The sequence below is a fragment of the Notechis scutatus genome, chromosome 3 (assembly GCF_049901735.1).
Source record: "Notechis scutatus isolate UNSWTSFEM ecotype Mainland chromosome 3, rNotScu1.2, whole genome shotgun sequence".
NCBI classification, from domain to species: domain Eukaryota; kingdom Metazoa; phylum Chordata; class Lepidosauria; order Squamata; family Elapidae; genus Notechis; species Notechis scutatus.
In genome coordinates, this window is record NC_142011.1 from 115,252,498 (window position 1) to 115,276,846 (window position 24,349).

At 40.7% G+C, this 24,349-nt stretch overlaps 1 protein-coding gene across 1 annotated transcript in view; it reads left to right on the forward strand.

Annotated features, from left to right (window-relative positions):
* Positions 1–24,349, forward strand: part of DIAPH1 (diaphanous related formin 1) — a 156,658-nt gene that overhangs the window by 103,578 nt on the left and 28,731 nt on the right. Inside the window, 2 exon segments of the mRNA XM_087960995.1 lie at positions 14,419–14,658; positions 14,758–14,887. Of these exon segments, the coding sequence (XP_087817121.1) occupies positions 14,419–14,658; positions 14,758–14,887 (370 nt within the window).

Genomic DNA, 24,349 nt, shown 5'->3' on the forward strand with positions numbered 1-24,349 from the left:
GAATATAGAAATAAGAATTGATGCTTAGGTATAAAAGTAAATATATGTATTACTAACAACACAATGCTGTTAATATAAATAGAGATTTATAATTTTGTTTAAAAAAATAAAATAAATAAATTAAAAAAAAAAGACTGAAAACAAACCAGCTCAGTTTATCCATGCTTGCATTTAGTGGGGGTGTCCACACACAACAGTACAGCAAAACTGTCAAAATAGTGACTGCGATAGCTGATCAGAGCTCCTCTGTTTTTTATATGTAACAGCTTTAGCGTTTAGGAATAGAGTAGGTTAGTTGCTTTACTAGTAGTACCTAATCCTTAAAAGGGCTCTCCTGTAGATACCCTACATGGCCTAATTAGGCTGGATATATAGCAAAGGAAAATATTTTTCCCATTCTGCTTTGTCCTTTTTTCCCCACTGGAAATGGCTGTTTGCAATACACATACACAAGGAGGGGATACTTTCATGAGAATTCACAATTCAAGAATACCAATGTTAATTTGGATCACCAACAAAGTCCTGTCTGTGACAAAACATAACACCAAAAGCTTTCTCCTTAACCTAAGTCTCAGTGGATCCAAGACTGATACAGAACTGCATGAACTGGGGCATTTCCAACCAAGTTGTCTCTCCTTCCTTCCTTCCTTCCTTCCTTCCTTCCTTCCTTCCTTCCTTCCTTCCTTCCTTCCTTCCTTCCTTCCTTCCTTCCTTCCTTCCTTCCTTCCTTCCCTCCTTCCCTGCTTCTCATTCCTTTTCCACTCTCGAAGGGACGGGGAGTGGGGGTGGAGAGAGAGATTGGCATTGCTGCTGATGGAAAGGGAAGCCTTGCATGCTGCAAGGCCAAATCAGCAAGCGGGGCATGAAGGCTTGTGGCAGCCATCAGGGCTGGAATGAGTCAGCTTTAGATTTGACCCATGCAGATGCTCTGGAGCCAGCAAGAAGCCACCTCAGCAAAAGGGAAGCCTTCAGGGCTATGAGGCCAGGCTGGTGAGCAGGGCATGGAGGACCTGGTGCGGGTGCAGCACTGATCTACAACTTGTGGAGGTCATCCAGGCTGGAACACAGTCAGCCTTAAATCTGACACGGGGCTATCCTCAAGCCAGCAAGTCAGTCCTGGAGCGAGTCAGCCCTTCCCCCTAGGCATGCGCACAGGAGGCACCGAGTGCTGGTTTCCTGGGTGAAAGGGAAGCACTCAGAAAATGGTCAGCCTGAGGGGCAAGACAGTCCACAGGGATGCCAGGACCTGTGCTATCACTGCCACCTGTATGCCCACCTGTGGGGCAGGTGCAGCCCCTTGCTGGCTCCAGGGCTGCCCCGTAGGTCTAAGGTTCCACTCTGAATGGCTGCCACCAAGTTGTAGATGGGATGGGCCAAGGCAAGCTGGTCCGCTGTTTCCAGAGTGATCCCACGGTCCTGGTCTAACCACATCATGGGCTGGATGTGGCTCATGGGCCTTGTGTTTGACATGTCTGTTCTAGATCTTGACCCTATCTTCTAAATGTTGAGCATTCACCCCAGCTTAGTGTCATCTGCAAATTTGATGAATCCCCCTTGTATTAACTCATCTAAATTGTTTATGAAGATATTGAAGAATACTGGGCCTAAGACAGAAACCCCACTGTTTCCTTCCTTCTATGAAGATGTACTTACATTGAGAATTATGTTAAGTGCGGTTACCGGTCAGTTAGCTACGAATCCATCCATACAAAGTTGTAGATTTGTATCCCACATTTTCTGTATTACCAAGAAGTAGGCTTTAGTCTACTTTGTCAAATGTCTTACTGAAGTCCAAAATGCTGTAGGGCAGTGGTCCCCAACCTTTTTTGTACCAGGGACCGGTTTCATGCAGAAACACTTTTTCAAGGACCGGTTAGGGTTTTTTATTTATTTATTTATTTATTTATTTATTATTTATTTATTTTATTTTATTATATATTCCACTCATTGAAAAGCTAGTTATGACTTAATTTAATCATAATCAAAGTTGGATTGGATTTAATAATCATGGTTAATACAGGCATGATATTCCCCTCTGAAAAAAAAATCGGGACCGGCCAAAAGAGACCCCACGCTGCGCGCCAAGAAATCACACACACACACACACACACAACATCAACACTACACACCCTTCCTTTCCAGCCGGTCAGGTGTGGATCAGCTCCGGAGCTGGGCAGCCGCTTCCCTGGTGGCGGGGCCGAGGCCGCCGCCCGGGGAGTGCCTGCTGATTTCCCCCGCCAGGGCCGGGCGGTGGCGTGTTGCCCTGCGCCGCGTGACCCCTGCCTGGCAGCGCACTTCTCGGCACGAGGCAGCCAGGTTGCCCAAGGAGCCCGGCCGGCCAGGCGAGGGGAAGGCAGCGAGGGCCCTGCTTGGCTGGGGTGGAAAATCCGCTTGGCAAGGGGCCGGGGAAGCCTGCGGGCGGAGGACCAAGCGCGCTGGGAGGCAGAGATTCTGCCGAGGCCGTCAGACGGAGAGACGGCTGGTCTGTGGCTGCCCAGCTCCCATTTCCTGCTGCTCACCTGAGTGGCCTGTAGCCGCGTGTCGGTGAGGCGATTGAAGAAGAGCTTCTCGTGAGCCTTGACCAGGTCTCCGGCCGCTTCCAAAGAGGGCGAGGGAGTTCGTGCAGGCTGGGATCGAGGTAATCGGCAGCAGCATAGCCTCCCTTCACCAGAGTCTCGCAGAACTCCTGGCGTAAGCCCGGCGAATCAGGAACCTCCTTCTTAGGGAGAGCAGCTTCTCCATGGCTACCACGTTTCCCTTTTCTCTAGCCATGCACGGCGTGGAGTTGACGTTTTTGGTCGAGCGAGGCTGAGGGATGGCGTCAAAACCAGTGCTCGATCCAGCATGTCGGAACAAGATGGCGCCAAAGCAAAGTAGGCGGCCCGGTCCCAAATGACCCACGGACCGGTACCGGTCCGCGGACTGGTGGTTGGGGACCCCTGCTGTAGGGTACCTACAGCATTTTGGAAAGGGCGGGGCTGATATCGAGGTGACATGACATGCCTCACAGAAGCTCCGTGGAGGGATGTCGAATCCCTAGCTGGCGGTGGTCCAAACAGACCTAAATCGAACCTGCAATCTCCTTCAGTGACCTGGAGAAGGCTCTTTAACTTGACAGCTGGTAAAGTGGCCATCGTGCGCCATTACGAAGCTGGGACAGCCACCGGAAGGTGAGAAGAAGAACAATATGATCGATCTGGGTGAGAGACTTTTAGAAGAAAGAGCCCCCTGGAACATAACTGAGAGAAGTGGGATCCAAAAGGGGAGATGGAACTTTTTCTTTCTTCCACCTCAGAAGAAAAGCAGCAAGGAAAGTTCTTAAAGGTTAATACATGACTGACTAAATTGACTTATTGCAAGAGAATACCTAGGAAACTGAACTGGATACTTTAAAGTATAATATTTCTAAGCTAGAAACTTTTGGACATTACTAAAGTTGACTATAGAGACTTTTTTTTTCTTTTTTATATATATTGTACTTTATAATTTGCATTGGGAAATACACTGCTCAAAAAAATAAAGGGAACACTTAAACTACACAAATTAGAGAAAAGCTTATTTAAAAAATTAATGTCAAAATTCATATGGCAGGGAAAGAGGCCGAGAATCAAACTGAAATTAATGCAGGATACCAAAGAGAAAGGAGGATTTGGCCTTCCTGATTGGTAGTTATATTATCACGCTGCAACACTTACCTGGCTAAAAGAATGGATTACATTAAGGAACAAAAGACTGCTAGGGATGGCATGCCTTTCTTTGATACGGAAAAGATACAGCACATAAATACTTTCAGAGACACTATATAAGACAGGCACTATTAACGGTATGGAATAAAATTAACTACCAAAACTATATGGAAACCCCTATCTGGCTCTTTACATTAGAAGCATTAATACACCCAAATTTGATAAATATGGAAAAAAATGTTGTATATAAAGATATACCACTGCTCAAAAAAATAAAGGGAACACTTAAACAACACAATGTAACCCCAAGTCAATCACACTTCTTTGAAATCAAACTGTCCACTTAGGTAGCAGCACTGATTGACAATCAATTTCACATGCTGTTGTGCAAATGGAATAGACAACAGGTGGAAAGCATAGGCAGTTAGCAAGACATCCCCAATAAAGGAGTGGTTCCGCAGGTGGTGACCACAGACTACTTCTCAGTTCCTATGCTTTCTGGCTGGTGGTTTGGTCACTTTTGAATGCTGGCGGTGCTTTCACTCTAGTGGTAGCATGAGATGGAGTCTACAACCCACACAAGTGGTTCAGGTAGTGCAGCTCATCCAGGATGGCACATCAATGCGAGCTGTGGCAAGAAGGTTTGCTCTGTCTGTCAGCTTAGTGTCCAGAGCATGGAGGCGCTACCAGGAGACAGGCCAGTACATCAGGAGACGTGGAGGAGGCCGTAGGAGGGCAACAACCCAGCATCAGGACCGCTACATCCGCCTTTGTGCAAGGAGGGACAGGAGTACTGCCAGAGCCCTGCAAAATGACCTCCAGTGGGCCACAAATGTGCATGTGGCTGCTCAAACGTTCAGAAACAGATTCCATGAGGGTGGTATGAGGGCCCGACGTCCACAGGTGGGGGTTGTGCTTACAGCCCAACACTGTGCAGGATGTTTGGCATTTGCCAGAGAACACCAAGACTGGCAAATTTGTCACTGGCACCCTGTGCTCTTCACAGATGAAAGCAGGTTCACACTGAGCACATGTGACAGACATGACAGGGTCTGGAGATGCCGTGGAGAACATTCTGCTGCCTGCAACATCCTCCAGCATGACCGATTTGGCAGTGGGTCAGTAATGGTGTGGGTGGCATTTCTTTAGCGGGCCGCACAGCCCTCCATGTGCTCACCAGAGGTAGCCTGACTGCCATTAGGTACCGAGATGAGATCCTCAGAACCCTTATGAGACCATATGCTGGTGCGGTTGGCCCTGGGTTCCTCCTAATGCAAGACAATGCTAGACCTCATGTGGCTGGAGTGTGTCAGCAGTTCCTGCAAGACGAAGGTATTGATGCTATGGACTGGCCCACCCATTCCCCAGACCTGAATCCAATTGAGCACATCTGGGACATCATGTCTCGCTCCATCCACCAACGCCACATTGTACCACAGACTGTCCAGGAGTTGGGGGATGCTTTATTCCAGGTGTGGGAGGAGATCCCTCAGGAGACCATCTGCCACCTCATCAGGAGCATGCCCAGGCATTGTAGGGAGGTCATACAGGCACGTGGTGGCCACACACACTACTGAGCCTCATTTTGACTTGTTTTAAGGACATTACATCAAAGTTGGATCAGCTTGTAGTGTTTTTTTCCACTTTAATTTTGAGTGTAACTCCAAATCCAGACCTCCATGGGTTGCTAAATTTGATTTCCATTGATAATTTTTGTGTGATTTTGTTGTCAGCACATTCAAATATGTAATGAACAAAGTATTTAATAAGAATATTTCATTCATTCAGATCTAGGATGTCTTATTTTTGTGTTCCCTTTATTTTTTTGAGCAGTGTACAATGTAGAGACAGAAAAGAGAGAAGCAGAGCAATAGTGCCACCTACAGGCAAAAGTGAAAAGTGGAAGATTATGGGAAGACATAGAAACAGATGGACAGCCTTGAAAGTCTGAGAGCAGAGTGATAACAAGGTGTTTTGACTGAAGAACTAAGATAGACAGGGGAATACTGAAAAATTTTCTCTTTTTTGGCTAACAGTGTAGCTCTTGGAATTCAAAGGAAAAAAACTAGACAAGGCAAACAGAAACTGAATAGACTTCCCTTTTATTTTTCTTTCTTTTGCTCTGTGTACTTTCTTTTCGGACATAAATAACTGGTGATTGAACTTTTGGGCTTGGTGGGTCAATTTGGATTATAATCTGTTACTTGGCAAGTTCCTTTCTTTTTGTTAAACTGGATTAAGGTTAGAAGACCTGAAGAAAAAGAAGGACTCCAAAGACTGAATTTGTATTTGGATTACAATTTACATTGTCACTCCTTTTTTGGATTATAATTGAACTATTCCTTTTATTTTGGGTGGCTTATAAATACTAAAATATCTTAAAATGAAGAAGACAACGTCTGCACTATCTTCAGCATCATCGTCTACCACCTCTAGCCCTGCTGGATGCTATGCTTCAACAGGAGAAGGCTAATGTAATGCAAGCAGAGTTAAAAACCTTGATACAAGCTCTACATGAGGACTTGAAGGAAAGAATAGGGAAAATAGAAGAGAAAGTAGAGAAAGTGGAAGAAACAAATAGAGAACTTTCAACAAATGATGGTGCAACATGAGCAATGTATACAAAAAGTAGAAGAGAAAGCTGAACTAACAGAAAAAATAGTGAGAGCTTGATTGTAGACTTACATTGGCAGATCGAAATAAATAATATCGCACAATAATATCGTTAGGAATGGATAGAGCAGTTTATTACTTGAGATTCCAGAATATGGAAGAAGAAAAGGGAGAGAAGGAATAGCATTTTTTCACCAAGTGCTTAATCAAAAAAGGAGTGAATTTTAGATGGCTGATACCAGAGGGATTATTGATGACCTAGCAGGAGCAAAGATACAAATTAGATTCAATAGAGAAGGCAGAGCAATTTTATGATCAGTATTTGAGAATTTCATTTTGTTGGATAGGGCCCTGTGTTCAAGTGTGTCAGGATCCATCTGGATCAGGTATTTGCAGAAATGTTGCTTGATTATCTTTTTCAGAATTTTCCAAGATATTGATGTGAGATTAATAGCTTTGTACATTTCTCTGTTCCCCCTCTTTTTTAAAAAAATATGTTACCGTATTTGCCGGCGTATAAGACGACTTTTTTGCCCTGAAAAACATGCCTCCAATTGGGGGGGTCGTCTTATATGCCGGGTCATCTTATACGCCGGCAAATAGTAATTGGGAAGCACTTTGGCTGCCCGCGGCTGAGGCATTTTGCGCACCGTGGAAGCGAATCCCGTGAAGCCGAAAGGAGCAGCCAGCCTTCTCCCAGCTCCCAAGGAAGCGAGGCTCGCACCGCCCGAGCTCCGCTCAGGTATCCGGCTGGGGCTGTCAGGAGTTGTTACCGCTGGCGGCGGCGCGCGCTCCAGTCCCGTTGCCTCGGGAAGGGAAAGGCAAAACCAGGAGCCGCTGCTGCCATTGCAAAGTGCCGCCGCGGCTCTTCCTTTTGCCTTTCCCTTCCCGAGGCAACGCGGGACTGGAGCCGCGTGGAGCCGCGCCAGCGTAACAACTCCTGACAGCCCCAGCCGGATACCTCAGTGGAGCCCGGGCGGTGCGAGCCTCGTTTCCTTGGGAGCTGGGAGAAGGCTGGCTGCTCCTTTCGGCTTCACGGGATTCGTTTCCACGGTGCACAAAAGTTCCTCAAAAAAAAAAAAAGTGCAAAAGTGGAAGGCGTGCAGAAGAGGGGGCGAGTATATAACAAACTATATTTTGAGTGGAAATATTGGGGGGTCATCTTATACGCCGGGTCGTCTTATACGCCGGCATATACGGTATATTAACTAAACTGAATCTGATTCAGTTTCCTGTTAAAACACACTTCAGCAACTGCTTATCTGTTTTCATCTTCATATTGGAGATGAAGCTAAACTAACTTTTAGGTTTTTGTTGTTGTTTTAAATCTTGGTTCCTGTTTTCCCTAGTGTTGGTTCCCATCTTCAAAAAAATTCCTTCTATAATTCAGTGTCTTAGGCTATATACCTCAAAAATTGAAATAAAATCATAGCATTGATTGGACCATTTAGGTCAGGCATCCAAAAGATGTTGCTTTTAGTACTTCAGACAAAGATGATACATTATTGGGTTGATTTTACTGTCAATTAGTTTTCATGAAGCTTTTTTAAACATTCACTTGAAATCTTCTGTGTTAAAAATTTTCTGTGTGATATCCTTTCAGTGGTACCTTCACTGCTGTTCTCTGAACCAGTTCCAATTTGACTGAATGCTTTTTAAAGTGTAGTGTCCAGAACGAGGCACAGTAATCAAAGTAGAGCTAGACTTCTACAGACAAAGTGAAATGATTTAGAAACTAAGTTTCTACTGATGCAGCCAAAAATTGCATTTTTGTTTTTTTAAACTATATCATACAGCTGTATAATTCAGTGTGTAACCAAAGAACTTTTTCACAATAAATCAAACCTCAAATTCCAAGTCACCAAAAATGCACACAATAGCTGTCCATTTGATTTTTTTTATTTGTTTAATATTGTATTCCTCTCTCTTAAATTGCAATCCTTTAACTTACTTACTTTCAGTATTATTTCTATCTTTTAGGGTGTTAGCTATCCCATCCAATTTTATGCCAAGTGCAAATTGTTACAATAAAAATGGTGAAGAGTGCAGAGGCCAGGACTGAATGTTGTGGTGTCCCATTCGATACGTACTCCAGCTTGAGGAAGAAGCATTGATGAGCATTCTTTGAGTACAGTTTTCAGATCAGCTCTGTTTCTGCTTAATTGTCATGACATCCAGTTCATCAAATATAAGATAAGGTTAGTCTAGTAAGCCTTGTTCTTGATGAATCCACACTGGCTTCCAGTGATCACAATATTGTTTTCAAGATGGTTACAGATTACTTCATGACCTGCTCTACAAACCTCCCAGCTATTGATGTCAGACTGATTGGAGTGGATTTCTTTAGATTCTCTTTTTACCTCTATATAAATTGGTGTAATATTTGCCTTTATCCTGTCATCTGGCACTTCATCGGTTATCCTGGATTTCTCAAATAATATATAAATATTAAGCTGGTCCATAAGTAACTTCTTTCAGTGTCCTAGATTAAAACATTAAAAGTGAATAATTACTCCCTGACAATTTTTTTTTCAATGTCAGGCTTTAATCCTAAATCTTGATTCTGCCTTGAGGAATATCCTCTTATTGGAAAAAAATAAAACAAATGTTCTTTCACAAATGAAGGCAAATGTTTTTGATTCTTATTAGTATTTTGCCATTCCTTGAAAGCTGATGTACAAATTATTATTTTTTATTTTAAACATATGAGGAAGCATTTTATTGTCTATTGCATGCTTTGCTAAACTCAAATCATTCTGAATTTTATTTTTTCTGATTGCATGTCTACAATTCCAAACTACCTGTATTTCTTCTTTGGTAACATCTTGATTTTCATGTCATTTTTGTTTTAGATTTTCACTTTTTAAGTTTTTTGTGCTTCCATATGGGCACCCTCTGCTTCATCCTCCTTCTCTAGATTGCCATTGTGGTTTTATTGTATTTTTCTGAATTCTTACCATGTATTGTCCAGCTTTAAATTCTACTTATAATTTATCTCCAGTGCTTAAAATCCATTTTCTTGGTACTTGGATTTAATTTCCCTTCAAATCAATAGCTCCAATATTACATGGTCACTTCTAGCCAGCATTCATTCTCCTTCCATTTTCTTAATTAAGTCATCTCGGTTGGTTAGCATTGATTTAAGGATAGCTGATCACTTGTATGTTGCTTCACTCTTTGAAGAAGCAAATTATCAGCAAGACAAGTCAGGAATTTCCTAGAAGAACCAATATGTGACACATTTCTGGAAGCATCATCATCTCTTTTGGATGGCACTATTAGATACCAATAATAGTGTTTCTTTTATTTATGTCTCTTATTTTAACCCTGATTTCCTCAATAATCTTGCTGAGTTTATTTTAGGATTCTGAATCAGCAGAAGATATTTCTAATGCTATAGTGCAAATTCTCTTCCTTTTGTATTATTTATGTGCATTGTTCAGTTCTTTTTTTCCCTTTTTAACCATGTCAATTCTTTTTATTAGTTTATAATATAAAATACAAAAATACAAGAATAAATAATAGGAAAAATAGGGGAGGGAAAAGGAAAGAGAAAAATGCAGAGAAGAGAAAAAGAAAAATGTATTGACTTCCAACTCCCTTTGGTACAGTAGAATAAGAAGTAACATAAAACCTCAACTTTTTACTTTTCATAGTAGAATAAACTAGCCATCTCTATAACAACAGATCTATCTAATCAATAAAACCCAAAATGAAAGTTTCATTTTTGTTCAACCTCAAGCACAAAGTCCAGAAGCGGTTTCCAAATAGAAACAGAAGTATTTGTGTGAACATTGTTCAGTTCCTATGTTCATTTTTTGTTAATAATTTTACTGAAGTTTTTAATAAACAGAAAAAATAATAGAAACTAAACTAGAAAAAAAAATCCAGAAGGTGCAGAAAAAAAAGTAAAAAGAAAAAAGCAACATAGGTAATAAGGAAGAAGTGGCATCTAGCCTTTATCATACCAAGCATAAGTTAATATATTTTCACCCTTTTTTAAAGTTACAAATAAGAAAACTCTTCTCCTTAGAGCCTAATTTTTATGGATATACACAATCCAGAAATCATCTTTTCAATCCTAGTTTATAGCAAAAGGTCCATTAGGAATTACCAGAAATTATCCCTGATCCACAGTTTTGACCTTTAAAAAATTATTATGGAATCACAGGATTTGACCTCTCATCACTTTTTGGCATTTGAATGGAGCCTTTAGAGCTTTCACCAGCCAACTTGTAAATCCTATAAAGAAATATCCAGAATTTCTTGTTGCAGCTGTTCCATGTTCAGATCCTTTTTTGATTTCTCTTGTATTTCCATTTTGGTTTTCCGTGTCTTCAAACTATAATATCCAAATTTAATGTGTTTTGTTTTTCTCATCATCTTCTAAAGGTTTGTCTATTGAAATCTGTATCCTTTCTATTATTAATATTTCAGTTTTAAGATAAGAAAAAACTACAGCCGACTTAACCATTTTAACTCATTTCTGCCTGGTCCTTTAGTTCCCTCTAGTATCCATTTGCAACTGTCATCAAGCCTCAGTTACTAATTATGGAATTACAACTGAAGTAGTTCTCGATTTATGACTCCAATTGAACCCCAAATTTCTGTTGCTAAGTGAGACATTTGTTAAGTGAATTTTGCCCCATTTTACAATCTTTTTTTACCACAGTTGTTAAGTGAATCACTGAAGTTAAGTAATGATACAGTTGTTAAGTGAATCTGGCTTGTCAGAAAATTGCAAAAGATGATCATATGACTCCAGGACACTGCAACTGTCTAAATTTTGATCACCTGACTATGGGAATGCAGCAATGGTTGTAAATGTGAAAAATGGTCATAAGCCACTTTTTTCAGTGCTTGTAACTTTGATCAGTAAATGAACTGCTGTGAATCAAGGACTCACTTTTTCATTTCAGTTGTTTCCAATAAGTACATTGCTTAATTATATATTTGGTTTTCAAATCTTACAGCAAAAATAAGTTCTCTCTCCCAAACCATTTAAAACTTTCTTAAATCAAAATATTTTATTTTATTTGGTTTTTGCCAGTTGTGTATAACTTTAAATTCTCGTTCAAAATTCTAAAATTCAAAAAAGGTGAAACTCCCCAGATGTCAAATTAAGCCTGCCATTTTGAAGATCTTTACTATCAATAAAGTGGTTAAATTGAATATTTCTGAGTGTGATTAGAAAGTGGGTTTACTATCCTTATGAAAGGCTTTGAGAGCAGAGAGCAAAGATGTAATCTTTTTTAGCTCCTCATGCTCAATTTCATGAAAGTTTTATGATCTTCTCATGAGCTGCCATTCAGAGCAGTTGTGAATGATCTCCCATTCTTTCCTTTACTGGAGTGATTTGAAAGATCAGCCTACTTGCAGGTCTTTTATTTTTCATAGCGGTTATCATCTATGCTCAATCTTAGATTCCAGTCATGGAAGCTGTCCCACAATATTTCCCTAATGTCCATTAAATTATTTTTGTATATATCTACTGGTTGTTCAATTCCTCTTATCCCTTTTCCTATACTTTAAAGGCCACTATAAAACACAACAAGGTTTTATCTGAGAAGAGAGCACTACCATCATTGTTGAACTCAATCAAGGTCTTCCCAATCATCCATATGCTATTTTTTCCTATTCTAATATTAAATATTATTTTATATCAAATTCATTAAGTAAGTACTGCAAATTTTCTAGATTAGATTCTTAGACTTTTATTGCTGTGGATTTGGGAGAGGAAACAACAGAACGCTTTCCATTCTTACCCATTCCGTTCTCCTGTAATTACAACTGAAAAAAGCTATGTATTTGTTTTTATATATAGGTTTTACCAGGCCTTTTAGATCTCAGTGGCAAAGACTTCCAGTCTGACGTCGCTGCCTGATCCGCGCAGGGGAGCGGGGCTCCGCATCCTCACATCAAATTCTCTTTATCAGAGGGCTCCCTCAAGGGGCTAAAGTCACCCTGTAGGGGTGAGGAGGTGCACCCTGCTGGTCACGGAGAGCAGTGGCTCTCCTGCTGGACCTAGGGTTACTTCCCTCTTTGCCGAAGATGAAGGAGAGGTGGCCATCATGGCTGCTGTGAAGCTGGGGCAGCTGAAGAAACCAAGACAGTGATGGAGCGATGAGAGTGGACAGTGACTGGAGCTGGGTGAGGTGATTTTTAATTTTTGTTAAGGATTTCCCCAAAAGAAATTAATCCAGGAAAGAGACTCTTTGGAATACTTTTAAGCAGCGATCAAAGAGCAACAGAGAAAAATTGCACCCTAAAAGCTACAGAATATGGAAAGACTGGATGTACAAATCTTACTGGCAGGACTCTGAACAAGCACTTTAAAATGCTGGATATTTGACTGTTTATTGGACATTTTGTTTGAATTAATTTGAAAGAAACAACTGGCAGAATAGTTTTTAACTGGATTTTTAATGTTGACTTTTGAAAGTGGACCTTTAACATTGATTTTAAGATGAAGGTGCCATCTACTGGTGAATGGATATATATTATGTTACACTCCTAGAATGGTAAAGTGACCTTGGACAATTCTGATAAGAGGAAAATAACACCTGGAGGTCTGCTGTTCTATACTTATCTACTTTATGGTGACTAGAGGATCAACTTTGAAAACCTGGAGGATACCTAAAAGTGGATTTAAAGAAGCATTTCCCCTGGACTGAATAAATGGAACCTATTGTTTAATTATGGGACACAAAGAATTATAAATATTGTATTTCCTGATGAACAATATCAAGTTTTAAGTAATCTTGCTTTGGGAAGTCAAAAAAAATAGACTCTGGAGCGGTGACAAATTACTGACAAAATATTGAATACTATCTGGACTTTTAAAAATAAGACAAAATGGCTCATCAGGAAGAACTGGAGACACAAAAAGAAATAATGATGTTACTTCAAAACATTTATGATACAATGATGGGGAATTCCAAGGAGATAAAGGACTTATTACACGCTATAACTGGAAAGACTGAAAATGTGCAACAAGGAGTAATGAAGCAAGATAATAAAACCCAGGAAGCAAAGGAGAGAACTGTAAGCTTAGAGGTTGAGATAGAGCAGACGATACAACAAATAGAACAAGGAGAAAAGAAGGAGGAGATCATACAGTTGGGTGAAATAAAGTTAGGGAAATATACACTAGGATTTAGAAAAATGGAATTGAATAAATTGAAAGATATTTTTGGAAAAAAGAACAGAGGACTTGGCAGACTTATGGATGGACTGGCAGCAAAAAATATTGGGGAGGGAAATAAAGGTCGGGTTAAATATGAAAGATGTAGACAAGGACCCAAGGGAGGAGTATGGGAGGCAAGCCAGAAAAAAAAGAAGTGAAACTTCTAAAAGAGTGAGAGAGGGTGGATAGGAAGGATTTTTTTAAAAATAAGATTGGCCGTATTAAAAATTAGAATAGATAAAAAGTTTAGAAATAGGGAGAATGCTGTCATACATATTTTTATTTAACACATTTAAAGTGAATATTAGAGGTTAAGAGCAAAGTTTGAAAAAGGATGTTATTAGGTATGCTCAAAAATAATGCTATAACTACTTGAAGGATGTAGCAAATATTGAACAATTGAAAAATGAAGGATTATGTATAACAACATTAGACCAGGTAAATCAGATTAAGTTAGTAATGCTTATTTTATTAATATTGCTTTTGTATCAAAATGAATGACACTCAGACACCACATTGTCCACGAAATTATATTGATCTGTTTTAAAAATAACAAAAACTTTACAAAAAAAAAATCTCAGTGGCAAAATCAGGACAGTGACTAGATGGTTAAAAAATGATTTTTTCCCCCTAAGTTTTGCTGCTATCTAGCAGTTTTTGTATCTCTGAATTTTTGTACCTCCAGGATTTGCAAATTCCTTTAAGCCATCTAATATTTCTTGGGAATCACACTATATACATGTCATAAAGAGATGTCTTTCAACTTCATGTTGCTTACATTACTACATTGTAGTCAGTGAATTAATCTTTGACAATGAATTCAACTATACTTTTGTGGGTCTTCTCTTGCTCAGATCTCCTTTGTTCCTTCCCTTAAGCTGATATTCTCATTCTTATTTCTCTTTGTGTGACAGTGTCTCTTTTTCTTCACAGATTAGTTCGGTTTCCCATCTGCTATCAAGACTCAATGCTATACTCTTCAAGCTACAGTTTAATGAACAGGTAGAAAACCTAAAGCCAGATATTGTTGCTGTTACAGCAGCCTGTGAGGAACTTCGCAATAGTGAGAACTTTGGTAGTCTTCTCTCCATTATCCTCCTTGTGGGCAACTACATGAATTCTGGCTCCATGAATGCTGGTGCCTTTGGATTCAACATTAGTTTCATTTGCAAGGTAAATGTGAGGAAAAAAGCCTGGGGAGGAAAATAATAATAATAATAATAAACACCTTCTTGTGCATTGTTCACCAGTAGTCTTGTTCATATCTTCTAGCTTCGTGACACAAAGTCAACTGATCAGAAGATGACCTTACTTCATTTCTTGGCAGAAACATGTGAACTGCAATATCCAGATATCCTGAATTTTCCTGATGAACTCATCCATGTGGAGAAAGCTTGTCAAGGTAATGTTTGGCATGTGTATGTGTTTTAAGATTGCAACCAACACCTTTTCTTCGTGGTCACCATACAGGTATTTTGTTTGGAATACTTTTCAAAATATTTGAAACTATCATGTGCTCTTAATGATGAATCAAAATATTTTCAGCTCACACCAATTCTTGTTTCTTCCTTAGTTTCTCATAAACTTTTAACAAAAATGGGCCAATTAAATTGAAAATAATAAAATAACAGAGTTGAAAAGGGACCTTGCAGATCTTCTAGTCCATCCCCTGCTCAAGTAGGAGACCCTATACAATTTCAGACCAATGGCTGTCCAATCTCTTCTTAAAAATCTCCATTGATGTAGCACCCATAACTTCTGGAGGCAAGCTGTTCCATTGGTTAATTCTTCTCACTATCAGGAAATTTCTCATTAGTTCTAGGTTGGTCCTCTCCTTGAATAGTTTCTATCCATTGTTTCTTGTCTTCAGGTACTTTGAAGAATAGGTGACACCCCCCTCTTCTCTGTGGCAACCCCTCAAATATTGGAACACTGCTATCATATCACCCCTAGTTCTTTTCCTTAGACTAGACATACCTGGAACTGTTCTTCAAATGTTTTAGCACCCAGCCCACTCATCATTTTTGTTGCTCCTCATTGCAATCATTCTAGATTCTCAACATTTTTTTTACATCATGGTGACCAGAACTGGACACACTGGTCTTACCAAAGCACACAAGCACACTTCTTGTGACCATGATAATATCTTTCTGTTAATGAAACCTAGAACTACTTTGGCTTTTTGGGTGACTTCAGCACATTGCTGGCTCATATTTAAGTGGTCGTCCTCTAGTTCTAGATCTCTCTAGAGTTATTGCTATTGATACAGGTACCATCTATTCTATACCTATGCACTTAGTTTTTCTTGCCTAAGTATAAAACCTTGTTTTTCTCACCATTGAATTTCATTTTGTGAGATAGGGCCCAATGTTCAAGCCTGTCAAGATCCTTCTGGATCTTGAGCCTGTCTTCTAAAGTATTATCTATTCTTCCCAACTTGGTGTTGTCTGCAAATTTGATTAGTTCCTGTTTTATCCCCTCATCTAAATTCTTTATGAAGATGTTGAAGAATAATAGGCCTAAAACAGAATCTGGGGTACCACACTGCATATTTCTGTACATGTAGATGTAGTTCCATTGTGGATTACATGTTGAGAGTGAGATTTCTCAGCCACTTCTAAATCCATCTGGTAGTGATGCTGTCTATCTTACACGTTTCTATCTTACCAAGAATTAGGTTGTAGTCTATTTTGTCAAGTGCCTTACTGAAGGACAAGTATACGATGTCCACAGTATTTTGCTGATCCACTAATTTAGTGACTGACTGGTCTGGATCCATTTTTTCACTTCTTTTTTGTATAATATTTACAATTGATATCTAATGCGAATATGTATTTACTACAGCTACTACTTATCTTCCTTTACCGTTTATTATATAGTCTGTCTTCACTCAATCCATTCATACCAACAATCCCAATTCATATACCGTAGTATACCGTAGACTATAGAGCGCATCGGAATATAAGCCTCACCCACTAAATTTTTAAAAAAAATATTTTTACATATATTAGCCTCACCAGACTATAAGCCACAGATATATACGTTGTGAAATGAGATATTTACACAGAAAGAGAAGAATGCTCTTCTCATGCAGCCAGACGTCTGCAACGTCTCACCATTGATTCATTAACGCCAAGCTTACGTGCAGCAGTTCTATTTCCTTCCTGGATAGGCAGATCGATTGCTTTCAACTTAAAAGCTGCATCATATGCTTTTCTTCGTGTACTTTCTATGATGAAGGGTGTGAAAAATATTTTGCGTTCGTGCGTGTCGTGCTGCTTGCGTCGAGTGCGCCAAAAACTATCGGTAGTGTTGTCTTCTTTGCCTTGACCTCTTGCATCTGTCACGTTTTTTGTGCCCCCTGATGGCAATTAGCGAAGAAAAATCTATACATAAGCCGCATTGTTGTACAAGCCGCAGGGTTCAAAGCATGGGAAAAAAGTAGCAGCTTACAGTCCGGTAAATACGGTAATACTCTGATGATTCTTTATCTTTAGGGCTAGGGTTAATTTATCCATTTCTGCACAACGCATCTTTTGAGTTATCAATTCCTCTGGTGAAGTATAGGGCTGTTTCAAACAGTCTGGCTGCCATCAATATATGTAATATTATGTATTTAACTTTTTTTGCATACTTTTCCCTAAATATCCCTAATAAGAACAATTTTGGTTTTAGTTCAATTTGTTCATTTGTAATTTCCTCCAACCATTTTTTAATTCTCAGCCAATATTTTTGGGATTCTATACAAGACTACCACATATGGTAGTATGTTCCGTCCTTTTTTTTTTGCACTTCCAGCATTTCGGACTCATGTTGGGGTACATCTTTGCCAATCTCAAAGGGGGAAGGTGCCATCTATAGAACATTTTATAACTATTTTCCTTGTATGTTGCTGATTTTGGTTCCACCACATTTTCAATATCTCAGTTTTCTATAAATACCAATAAAACAAATTATTAATAAGATTTAGTCAGTCTCGGGATTATATCTCTAAATCCCCTGAATGTATAATCCTTGTAAACTATAAAACTCAGTATATTTTTTGCACACTGTTAATCATAATACATTTAGATATACCTAATCATAGTCTTCCACCTCCTAATCTTAGTATATTTATGGTTATAATAAATTCTATTATATATCTATATATGTGCTACTATTTTCCCAATTTATACTTTCCACATATTTCTATTGGGTTTTTTTAATAGTCACTATATTGCAAGATATTATGTCTCTATCCATCTTCTCTCAGCCTTTTTAGAATTTTATTATTTATTGACTTTTTGGTGATTCTTTTATATTTCTCTCTTGGGATCCTATATTTCTTTCTAACATTTTTGAATAGACTGAGTGTTCCCTCTGCCTTACCCCTTATCTCCTTCTGCTGCATCTTTTGGATACCCATCTATAACCCCTTTGATTATTTTTTTGAAATCTTCCTTTTTTTTCTCTGTTCTATTGTAAACTCTTAAGGGATTATCTATTTGATTCTTAGTATTTATTGTTGCTGTTTTTTCAATGTTTTTGTCTGCCTGTAACTTATTTTTGTCTTCTTGTAACTTATTTTGCTTTATCTCCACCACTCCTACTAATTTCTCATCTGTCTTCTGTGTATCATGTTCATCTGTTCCCACCATTTGTTATGGGTCTTCTACTTTCACATCTTTATCTTTAAATATTCCCATAATCTCCTTATGACTCTTTGTCACATTTTCATAAATACTTTTAACCATTACTAACATTTCTTCCTAGAATTTTATTGTCTCCTGCTGGGTCATTTTGTACCAAATTAATATATTAAAAATTACTCAATATATATATATAATATTCCAGTATCCCAATATCTAAAAACTCCAAAAAGTCAATTATTAATAAAATTTGATGAATCCCAAAATTATTCATCCAAGTCTCCTAAATTTCTAGCCCTTAAAAGCTATAAATTTATGCTTCACAGTCTTTATAATTTCCAGTTTACACCTTCCCAATTGTCCAAATTTTAAAGCCTTATTTGTCTTTTCTTCTTTTTCTTTTTTTCCTTCTATCATTTTTCTTCTTTTGCTTCGTAGGATGATCTGTCAAGTGATGTTAATAATCCAAATCCAACTTGGCCCACCAGATTTCCTCAAAACTTTCAAATCCACTTTTCAGTGCACAGTTTCAATAAAGTTTTAGTGTTTACAGTTCAATTTACCTTATATAACTTCAAAAAGCTCACTAAATATTTCCAAGCATCCAAATCATCTACTAAGATAAAGTCAAGGTCAAATAGCCTTCCAGGTGTTGTTTACTTTCTCTCCTTACATCACTTTCATTTAAGTTTCCCACATTGCAGTAATCTTTTTCCTTCAGTAGATGGCTCCCCTGCCCCAATTCCAGCTTTCAACAGAGTGTAAAAGTCAAAACAGCTGACAGGGGTTAAAGATAGAGTTTAGAAAATCAAATATCTGTCAGTAATTACTTTTCACAATGTTGTTCGACTTTTCCAGGTTTTCTGTGTTTTAAAACATCCTTTAGATATTTCTTTTACACCTGAGTCTTTAATCTTTAATCTTTCTCCATAAATCCAATCGCTGCTTTCTTAACATTTGGAGATTATTTTTTGGAATTTTTTATTTGGGTTAAATCTCTAAGGTAAAGTTGGAAGTTATCTCACCCAGTTTCATTGCTCTGTCCACACCCTGTTCCAGCACAAGATCTTAGTATCCTGGTTGTCCCAGCTTGTGACTGACCAAAATGGCTGTCGTGCCTGCTGCTGTTCAGGAGAGTTTTCTTCGGATCAATAAGGAAATAGCAGTTTTCTTGTAATTGGCGAAGTGCCTCTCCTTTTTTCACCATCCAGGGCGGCTTGACCCTTGTAGGGTCTCCGGCAAGCAGTTTCTGGCTGCATTTCATGAAGCCTGACGGAGCATTGCTATTCTCCAGCCATTCCCACCGCAACGTAAACTGAAAGTCCATTTTTTCACTTTTTTCCTCTAGAGTTCTCTGGTGCTCCATGATCTTTGAAAGATATGGTTCTATAGTTCTGAGATCACATCGGCCAGCTTCTTTACAAAACTAGGATGTAATCCATCTGATCCTGGTGATATAAACTCTTCTAGAGTTGTCCTACCATTTTCTTGTCTATTTTACTCAGTTTATATATTTTTGTTGTTTACATGTAAATATATTGAATACAGTGTAATTATCCTGGCATTCCAATTACCATAAAACAAAAGTGAAAACAGAATAATATATATATTTTAAACAGTGCTAGTGTTGTACAATAGTTTCTGATCATCATATTCTAATATGTCAACTTATCTATCACTCTAATACTTACATTCCTGTATCAATATTAAAAATAATATCTCTTTCCATGTCCACCTAACTTTCTTTCACATTCTGACTTCTACCTCGTGTTTCTAACCATTGATAAAACCTATTCCATGTTAAATAGTATTCTGTATCTCATTTATCTTTTATTTTTAGCTTTAGTCTGTCCATTTCTGCACAGGTTGGTATCTTCCTTATTGTTTCATCATCTGATGGGGTGTTCTCATTCTTCCACTGCTGTGCATATATAATTCTTGCTGTAGTCAAAATATATAATATTAGATATATTGTCCCTTTGTCATAGCCATCTGATAAAATACTTAATAAAAACAATTTTGGCTTAAAATCTATATGTTGTTTGATCATTTCTTTATAACCATGTATATATTTGTGTCCAGAATTTCCTTGCCTTTATACAAGTCCACCCAGAGGTGGTATTCAACTGGTTCACACCGGATCCAGAAAACCTGTAGCAGTGATTAGACGTGGGTCGTGGAACTGGTAGTAACTTCTGGCTGGCCACACCCCAAACCGGTTCCCAGGTCGCTGGTTGCTCAGTTGCCCCACCCACCTGATGCTCACGCAGCTCACCCACCCGCAGCTCTCCCCACCCAGTCACTCCTCCCTTCCTATGTGTCATGCTGGGCCCTCATGGCTTGCCTAACCTGACGATCCCCACGTGGTGCCTGCGCCCCAACTGAGCAGCCCTGATCTGCCTGCCCTGCTCACAGGTAAGCCTACAGTCGCGCTAGGCCCTCGCCCACCACGCTGGGCCTTTCCGTGGCTCCCCACCGCCTGAGACCTTTCCGGGCAGGAGGAGACCAAGGTGGGGGCGTCGTTTTCAGGCCAGTCCAGAGGGCGGGGGGCAGCAGCGGTGGCAGCACAGCGATGGGAAGCAACCCCAGGAGTTCCTGGCCTCCCTTTGGGGCACGTCCTCTGCCCTCTCAGCCCCAGGAGAGCAGGGAAAGCAAACAGAAAGCCGTTCGCTTTCCCACTCCCTTCGGGGCCCACTCGCTGCCCTCCCGGCCCCAGCAGAGCAGGGAAAGTGAAGGGATAGTGCTCGCTTTCCCCTCTCGGGAATGCGCCCACCGCCCCTCTCAGCTCCAGCAGAGCACGGAAAGTGAAGGGAAAGCAACGGAAAGCTATTCGCTTTCCCCCTCCTTTCGGGCGCGCCCGCCACCCTCCCAGCCCCAGCTGAGTGGGGAAAGCCAAGGGAAAGCCATTCGCTTTCCTCCTTCGGGCGCGCCCGCCACCCTCCCAGCCCCAGCAGAGTAGGGGAGAAGCAAACGGAAAGCCGCTCGCTTCCCCCTTTGGGGTGCGTCCGCCACCTCCCAGCTCCAGCAGAGCAGGGAAAGTGAAGGGAAAGCCATTCGTTTCCCCCTCCCTTTCGGGCGCGCCCGCCACCCTCCCAGCAGAGCAGGGAAAGCGAATGCCTTGGGCGCCCAGCCCATGTGCTTTGAAAGGGAGGGTGGATGGATGTTCTGGGGCTGCTGCTTTCTTCATTGTCTCACCACTCGCTGCTCATAAGTTCTTCCCAGAAAAGGTATGAGGAAGAGAGGAAGGAGGAAGGAAAGAGCAAGAAAGGAAGAAAGAGCAAGAAAGGAAGAGGAAGGGAGAGAAAAAAGAAAGAGGAAAAAAAGAAAGAAAGAAAAATAGGAAGAAAGAAAGAGAAAAGGAAGGGAGGAAGGGCAAGAAGGAAGAGAAAGAAAGAAAAAAAAGAAAGGGAGAGAAAGAGAGAAAGAAAAAGAAGAGCGAGAGAGAAAACTCTGTGCTATTATTTTTAATTGTTCCATTATTTATCATATATTAATATTTTGCACTGTCCCTAACCTAGAGTGATATTACTGCCTTTCTTTTGCCCAGGTTTAACAGAGTTGAAAGGGACTGTGGAGGTCTTCTAGTCCAACCCCTGCTCAGGCAGGAAAACTCTGAGGATGCCAAAATCTAAAAGCCTGTTGCCTTTCATCCTGGGAAAGATGTCAGAATAACAGAATAACACTTAGAAGGGACCTTGGGGGAACTCTATACCATTTCAGAGAAATGGCTGTCCAGTCTTTTGTTAAAAACTTCCAGTGTTGGAGCACCCAGAACTTCTGGTGGCAAACAATTCCACTGGTTAATTGTTTTCACTGTCAGGAAGTTTCTCCTTACTTTTAGGTTGCTTCTTTCTCTGTTCAGTTTTCAACCTTCTGGTGCTTTGAAAAATACATTGCCTCGCCTAGTCCCTCCCCTCCCCTCTCAGCCATTCCTTGTCACACCCAGCCTCAATGTATCTATAATTCTGAAAAAATGTTGTTCACCTTTTTTTTTTACTTTATTATCAATCTATATATGTACTTTAGTGGACCACTGAAAGGAGGAAATGGCTCACATGCTTTTGCCCAAGAGGATGATAGGCAACAGGCTTTTGGGGCTGCCAAATGAATTTCAACATTATTTTATTCAACTCATCAAAATATTTTTTTCTCTAGTTTTATTGGTATTGTTTAGAATAGGAAAAGTATCTTCAGCAATATGTTCATCTTTATTGCAGCTATTCTAACCATCATAGAAAATTAAAACCAATTTCCACCTAAAAAAATAGGTTTCTTAATATCCAGTTATTTATTCCGTAGGAAAAGAGGGAAAGCTATCCTTTCAGCACCTTCCAGCAGCCGCTTTTTCCCTCTTCTGGCAGGTATTATTCAGAAAGTCATACTTTTCAGGAATTTTATTAAATATGTCTTAGAGTCCTAGGAGCCAAGAAAAACTTTCTCCTCTCAATCACTTTCTCCACTTCCTCCTGCGCATTCTTACCCGGCTGCCAGCTTCTTTGTGGCGGCCATTACGGGACCGCCGCTGCACCGTCCTGGGAAAAGGGGTTCTGCCGGCCAGGGAGGGGGTCTGCAGCACCCCCAAACCCTTCTCCGGATCCCCTACTCTTCAGCTGCCCCTGCAGGCAGCCTAGCTCCGTACCCAGCTGGGTCGGAGCCCCAAAAACGGCTAGCGCGGCAGGGATCGCGCAGCCGCCAAATCCCTGCCGCTCGCGAAGCCGACAAACCGGAAATCCCCAGTTTATATATTTTTGTTGTTTACATGTAAATATATTGAATACAGTGTAATTATCCTGGCATTCCAATTACCATAAAACAAAAGTGAAAACAGAATAATATATATATTTTAAACAGTGCTAGTGTTGTACAATAGTTTCTGATCATCATATTCTAATATGTCAACTTATCTATCACTCTAATACTTACATTCCTGTATCAATATTAAAAATAATATCTCTTTCCATGTCCACCTAACTTTCTTTCACATTCTGACTTCTACCTCGTGTTTCTAACCATTGATAAAACCTATTCCATGTTAAATAGTATTCTGTATCTCATTTATCTTTTATTTTTAGCTTTAGTCTGTCCATTTCTGCACAGGTTGGTATCTTCCTTATTGTTTCATCATCTGATGAGGTGTTCTCATTCTTCCACTGCTGTGCATATATAATTCTTGCTGTAGTCAAAATATATAATATTAGATATATTGTCCCTTTGTCATAGCCATCTGATAAAATACTTAATAAAAACAATTTTGGCTTAAAATCTATATGTTGTTTGATCATTTCTTTATAACCATGTATATATTTGTGTCCAGAATTTCCTTGCCTTTATACAAGTCCACCCAGAGGTGGTATTCAACTGGTTCACACCGGATCCAGAAAACCTGTAGCAGTGATTAGACGTGGGTCGTGGAACTGGTAGTAACTTCTGGCTGGCCACACCCCCAAACCGGTTCCCAGGTCGCTGGTTGCTCAGTTGCCCCACCCACCTGATGCTCACGCAGCTCACCCACCCGCAGCTCTCCCCACCCAGTCACTCCTCCCTTCCTATGTGTCATGCTGGGCCCTCATGGCTTGCCTAACCTGACGTCCCCACGTGGTGCCTGCGCCCCAACTGAGCAGCCCTGATCTGCCTGCCCTGCTCACAGGTAAGCCTACGAGTCGCGCTAGGCCCTCGCCCACCACGCGGGGCCTTTCCGTGGCTCCTCCCACCGCCTGAGACCTTTCCGGGCAGGAGGAGACCAAGGTGGGGCGTCGTTTTCAGGCCAGTCCAGAGGGGGGGGGGCAGCAGCGGTGGCAGCACAGCGATGGGAAGCAACCCCAGGAGTTCCTGGCCTCCCTTTTGGGGCACGTCCTCTGCCCTCTCAGCCCCAGGAGAGCAGGGAAAGCAAACAGAAAGCCGTTCGCTTTCCCACTCCCTTTCGGGGCCCACTCGCTGCCCTCCCGGCCCCAGCAGAGCAGGGAAAGTGAAGGGATAGCCGTTCGCTTTCCCCCTCTCGGGGTGCGCCCACCGCCCTCTCAGCTCCAGCAGAGCACGGAAAGTGAAGGGAAAGCAAACGGAAAGCTATTCGCTTTCCCTCTCCCTTTCGGGCGCGCCCGCCACCCTCCCAGCCCCAGCTGAGTAGGGAAAGCCAAGGGAAAGCCATTCGCTTTCCCCCTCCCTTCCGGGCGCGCCCGCCACCCTCCCAGCCCCAGCTGAGTGGGAAAGCCAGGGAAAGCCATTTGCTTTCCCTCCCT